The sequence below is a fragment of the Drosophila busckii genome, chromosome X (genome assembly GCF_011750605.1).
Source record: "Drosophila busckii strain San Diego stock center, stock number 13000-0081.31 chromosome X, ASM1175060v1, whole genome shotgun sequence".
NCBI classification, from domain to species: Eukaryota; Metazoa; Arthropoda; class Insecta; order Diptera; family Drosophilidae; genus Drosophila; species Drosophila busckii.
This window is the reverse complement of record NC_046608.1, coordinates 15,458,210-15,464,505: the sequence shown is the minus strand read 5'-3', so window position 1 is coordinate 15,464,505 and position 6,296 is coordinate 15,458,210. Positions and strand designations below refer to the sequence as shown.

The 6,296-nt window shown below is 48.2% G+C and overlaps 1 protein-coding gene across 1 annotated transcript; it reads left to right on the top strand.

Moving 5' to 3' along the window:
- Positions 1 to 384: 384 nt before the first annotated feature.
- On the top strand, positions 385 to 6,271 carry LOC108607051. The gene is made up of 9 exons (XM_017997662.1): positions 385 to 528; positions 680 to 895; positions 2,228 to 2,407; positions 2,492 to 3,174; positions 3,239 to 3,391; positions 3,460 to 5,055; positions 5,113 to 5,246; positions 5,306 to 5,437; positions 5,495 to 6,271. Exons 2-9 carry the CDS (start codon positions 727 to 729, stop codon positions 5,844 to 5,846), a joined length of 3,399 nt encoding a protein of 1,132 aa, XP_017853151.1. The 5' UTR covers positions 385 to 528; positions 680 to 726; the 3' UTR covers positions 5,847 to 6,271.
- The last annotated feature ends 25 nt before the right edge of the window (positions 6,272 to 6,296 follow it).

Here is a 6,296-nt window from a genome sequence, read left to right as displayed (position 1 = left end):
AGTCTTTGTCAATTTTGCTCGACGAAATTGTTATGACACAATTTTTAATTACTTTGCTAATCGCGTTGCATAATCTTCAACAAATTTTAAAAGTATAAACAATAAAGATAAACAAAACTTTCAAACAACTTACTAGCCAATGTCATTTTTATTTGACTTGTGAGGAGCAATTAACCATTTGGCCGCCAGATAATTTGAGTCTCAAATGGTGTTGGTAAACAACATTTTTATCATAGAGCTCATACTTGCTCATACAGGTTCGATGCAACTAGTTGTGAGCATGACAAATCTATCGAGCTCACTCAAATGCCTACTCGATTTACAATGCAAATACTGCATCGATGTTTTGATAGATTATCAACAGCCCTAACAACAACATAAGCATTGAAATTCGAACGTGAACACAAGCGCTGCCGGAGCATAGAATTTTTTTTATAGTGTAAAAATATACATTGAAGCAGATTAAACTACAACTACAAATAAATGTGCGCGTTTTTACTGAAGTTTGTTATAAAAGTATCCTAAAAGGTAATAAACATAACGTAGGCACGGTAACGCCATTTTGCAGCGCCATTTGGGCGAAATTTTTTTTATTGTTTGCAAAAAAAAAGAGAAATCTGCAAACTGCTGAACTCGGAGTTATAGTTAATGCTAATAAGAACCAACATTGTTGTTGTAGTTGTTAGCTTCCGTCGCCATACGTAGCTGCAACTATCTGGCCCAACGATGTCCTACTTTGCGGTCTACATTCCGCCTACCAAGGAGGGCTTCGAAGGCACAACGGCATTATGTGGCGGCTCCATAGCGGCGTTAAATATCAAATTGGAAGCAGACAATTCGGACAGTCCGATTGACGACGAAGATGCATCCCAATACGAAGATCCTGATTATCCACGTGAGTTGTTATGTACAAAAGAATGGAAGACGCAATAAAGTTGCGCATTTGCGTACTTGCACACGCATGTGCGTCAATACAGAATATACTCACATGTATACATATATATGCACGTGCAGATATATATTTATGCATGTGACTGTGTGTCTCTGTGTGTGTGTGTGTGTGTGTGTGTTTGTTCTTGTTGAAACTGTTAATTTCGCGCCAAAATGTAATCAAAACGCAGTTTGTAAGGAAACGATGGCGCCGTTTCATTTCCATTGTTCCACATGGCACGCAGCTTTTTATTTTGTTATTGTTGATCGTTGGCCATCATATTTATGTACATAGCTAATTAGCTGTCAGCATCTGAGAGATCTAGTTTTCTATGACTAACAGGCGTAAGCAGTTTTGGCCATTGTTGTTTTTTATGTAAACAAACAACGTAGAATTCTGAGAGCGTACTTTTTAACTGTTGCGCCGCTCACATCATCAGCGTAGTGACCTTGCTGCTCGCCATGGCTGTGTGTGTGAGCAGCGGAGTCGGCGGCGTCATTAGCCATTGCCAACAATATTGTAAACAAATGTGTTGAAGGAGAAGTAAATTGCAATTGGATCGGATCAGCTGGGCGCAGCGTAATCTAATTAAAATGCGATGCGGGTTTGTCTGAGGGTAAAATGCGATAAAAAAAAACATGCTATAGTAGTTAACAACATGTACAAACATGTTCATATATGTATGTGTGCGTGTGTGTGAGTGAGAACCTTAAGCTGTCATTGCTCTTTGAGCGGTTGACTTTGCTACAGTAAAGACTTGCATATTGATAATACATGTGCAGATTTTATTTTTATTTAAATTCAGTTTAATTTTAGACAACACCAAGACAGCTACTAAATCTTTCTATTTGTTGTACTTAAGTATCTATTTAAAATATGAGCTGATGTGCCCCCGAAATGTTCCACATAAAACGCAAACACACACAGATAGACAGACATCGACTGAGGCAACTTGTTGTGCGGCGGTGTGGGCGAGGGGGAGTGGGGTTGTGACCTAAAAGTAAAATAATACTTGAGACCATAGCCCGGCGATGTGCCAATGGCCGGAGACAACAGCGCTCTTTTGACAATTTCCTCTGCGTCATCATCTCGATGCGCTCTCTCGCTCTCTCTCGTGTGTGTGTGTGCGAGTGCGAGTGTGTGGGTTGCCTTGTTTGTTTTGCTTTTTCAGTTTTATTCACTGACTGCGCACAGATGGCGTGACCAGAGCCACATACACACACAGTCCGTCCTGGCCACTCGTCCAACTAATTTACTCATCAGCTCGAGGTCTAATCCCTTTTGACATTCTTGCAGCCGACTCGCCGCTCTGGCTGATATTCGCGGACAAGTGCAAGGCGCTGGAGGTGCTGCGCAACTACAAGGAGGCGCGTCTGCGTGAGTTTCCCAATCGCGAGCAGGCCGAGAGCTACGTGCAGTTTGGCTTCGAGAGCATGGAGTCGCTGAAGCGTTACAGCAAAGCCAAACCCGTTAGCAGTAAGTATTACTTGTTGTTGTTGCTGGTTCTACTGTGAATCACTAAACCTGATTCTGATACTGATTCTGATTTATGCTTCACAGAGCCCATACAGCTGCCTACAGTGAGCGTTGGCTACAAGCTGGACAGTCCCATTTGCTCATCGCCCACCAGCAGTAGCAGCAGTGGCAGCTGCGGCTCGCCCGGCACCGCTCTGAGTCAGGCCATGTCGCATATGCGGCTCTCAGTGAACAACTACAACAATGCCACGTCCAGCAGCAGCAGCAGCGCTGCCGCCGCCGCCAGCAGCATCGCATCGAATGGCGAACGTCCGCCGTTTCGTGCGCCCAGCAAACAGGAGCTCGTCGAGTTTCGCAAGCAGATCGAGGCGGGCAACTATGAGCGCGTGAAGCGCATTGTCTGGGACAATCCGCGCTTCCTCATCAGCAGCGGCGACACGCCCACCAGCCTGAAGGAGGGCTATCGCTACAATGCCATGCACATCTGTGCGCAATGCAATCAGGCGCATGTCGCAGAGCTTATACTGAAGATCATTTCGGATCGCGCCTTTACGCAGCTCTATGCTGGCAAGAAGAGCAGCAGCGATATGTGCGCCACACTGAATGAAAAGCTGCTCGATTACTACCTCAATATGCCGGAAAAGGGACGCAGCGAGACGCCATTGCATTTTGCTGTTAAAAATGGACATGTGGCCGTTGTGGAGGTGCTCACCTCCTATCCGCAGTGCAAGTTGCTGGCCAACAATGAGGGCAAGGAGCCCAAAGATGTAGGCGCTTAAACCAAATAATCGCTTATAAGTTTTTTTTAATGTGTTCTTACTGTTTGCTTAGATCATTTGCCTGCGTGCGCCACATGCCAGTCCGGAGTGCATCAAGAAACTGGAGGTGCTGCTCTCCGAGCCGCATTACGTGCCCGTGCTGCGCACCGCCAGCAATCAGCTGCCGCCCTATATAGGACAACCCTTTACGCCCAGCGATCCGCCGGCAAGTGCTCACTCACTCACTCATCAGTAGTGCATCTTTGACTTTAATCGATCTCCGTTTGCTTACAGAGTTTGCAGCTGAAGTGCGAGGAATCGGATCGTCTGAATTTGGATTTGAGCATTAGCGCTCTGGCGGGTCCCATGCCGCGTGAGCAGGCCATGCATTTCTTTAAGCGCTGGAAGACGCCGCCGCGCCTTGGCAGCAAGATTGAGTCGCCATTTGCCAGTCCCGGCGGCTTAAGAACGCCTAACAAAAGTTTATTGAATCGTAGCGGCTGCTACTTGAACTCAACGGGACGTCGTGTGCTCTTCACGCCGCGCGTCTCCACGCCCTGCAAAAAGCTCGGCACCAATGGCAATGGTAATACCAATGGCAATGGCACTGGCAACAGGCACGCGGACAACGTCGACAACAACACCATGGAGCATAACAACAACAACAATTGCGACGAACAGAAGCGCCAGGACCTGCTGCAACTGCCGTCGACGCCCATGAGGCAGCTGCAGCCCGATTTGTTTCTCAAGTATCGCGGCAACTACAGCGCCTCACCGATGCTAATGTGGGAGAACAACTCCTCCGCGCTAGACATGTCTATGGACTGCAGCTGGAACATGTCGGTGTCCACGCTGAACGACAGTTTCCGCGAGCGTCACATTAAGAACTCGGACATTGAGAAGGGTCTGGAGGTGCTGGGTCGTCAGCTGGCGCGCCAGGAGCAGCTGGAATGGCGCGAGTATTGGGATTTTCTCGACTCCTATGTAGACATTGCCTCCATTAGCGGTCTGGCACGCTTGGAGAGCTATCTGGCTGAAAGATCGGAGCAGGCGCAGGCGGCGCTCGTTGCCGATCGCTCCGATATGGCCTGGAACTTTTCGCAAATACATCATTATCTCGATTTGGTGGCGGAGCGCAGCAGTGGCAAGTCGAGCAATGCAGCCGCTGCTGCCGCCGGCGCCATTACGCAGGTGATGACGCCGTATACGTGTGTGGAGAAGTCGCTGCAGGTGTTTGCCAAACGCATTACCAAGACGAGCATCAACAATATTGGCAACATGGTCTCCATCAACGACACACTGCTCTCGGAGCTAAAAAGACTGAAATCTCTGATCGTAAGCTTCAAGGATGATGCGCGGTTCATCAGCGTCGACTTCAGCAAGGTGCATTCCCGCATTGCGCATCTGGTTGCCAGCTACCTTGATCACTCCCAGGAGGTGAATCGGCCGCAGCGGCTGCAGCTGTTGCAAATGCTGCGCAAGATCGTGCAGATCAGTGGGGAGCGCTCGGAGCATTTGCATTGTGTCTGCGGCATAATGTTGCGTCTGCTGGAGCAGGCGCCCGTTGTGCAACTTCCGGATGCGCTCAAGACCGAGGAGCTGTGCTCCGGCGCCTGGGAGGCGGAACAAAGCTGTCTCTGCCTTTGGGATGCGAATCTCAGCCGCAAGACCAGTCGACGCAAACGCACCGAATCCTGGCGCGCTCAAGCGCAGGAACTCAACAACAGCGCGAACCCAACACTAGCAGCAGCTGCTGCTGCGTTGCGCATCTCCAGCGCCGCCAGCGCACCCGCAGTCATTAGCAAATCTCTTGGCTCCTGGCGCAGCAACAACAAAGACAATCAGAGCGATGACGAGGACTACGATGACAGCGTGGATGAAACCATCTTTGTAAGCGCATTCACTCATACATAGCTAGCGCTGCTTCAATTTTGCTTGTTCTTGCAGCACGAATGTCGCGACTTTGCGGACAGCAGCGATGAGGATGTGGATGAGGATGTATTTGCAACGCCGCCAGGCAGTCAGTCGCCATTGCCGCCACTGTCGCCGGTGGAGCCGAGCTATGAGTTATTTATCTTTGGGTAAGTTCGGTCAAGTGCAGCAGCATTGACTGACTCACTGCAGCACTCACTCGTTACAGCAAGGAGCCCACCAAGCGCGATTCGGATGTGCTCAATGCCATATTCCATGTGGAAGTGGACAAGCAGGCGCTGCCGCTGCTCTACGCCTGGCGCACTGCCATGGAAAGCTTCTCCGCTACCGAAATGGATCTGTAAGTAGCTAAAGCACTCAGCGCTGTAGCTCATAACTGACATCTGCACATTTGCAGCTTCCCCTCGCCCAAGTGCGTGCTGAAGACGCACAAGCCGCTGAGCATGAGCGCTGGTGGTGTTGGTAGCTTTGGTTTCATTGGCCAAACCAAATCGAACAACAATAGCAGCGCCAGCAGTTTTGGTGGCATTGCCGGCAGCCCGCCCAAAGCGCATCCGAAGCGACTCTTTGGCTCGCCCAAGCTCAACACGCTGACGCTGACGTCCGGCAGCAGCACTGGCGCGCCCTTTGCCGTCCCCACCATTACGCAGTCATTCCAAACGCCACTCAACAAGATGCGCGGCCTCTACAGTAAATATCGCGAGCCACCCACTTCAGTCGACAGCAATGATCTGGATATGAGCGACTGAATCCGCGCATACCAAGCACCAACTGCCCTATTATATAAATATATATATATGTTTATCTAATGTCTATAAATGTCATAGTCATTCTCGCACACACACACACACACACATATATACACAGCTCTCCAATATCCAGATGTGTTTGAATGCTGCTCGTTTTAAGCGAAGGCCGCACATACATCAAGTATTTATTAAGTTAATTGTATTTTGTAATAATTTAACAATTATGTTTACTTCTTTTTTTTTTTTGCTGTTGCATGATAAAAATTCAGAATATCTCCCTTTTTGTATTACGTGTCGACAGAATAGAAAGCACAATGAATATTTCGCTAAGACCGACACACTCTTTTGTAATGAATTAAGCTTTGGAATACAAATGAATTTGTTGTGATTTAGTATAAAAAAAAAAACAAGCTAAAAATTGAATACAAAAGCTTATTAAAAATTTTAATA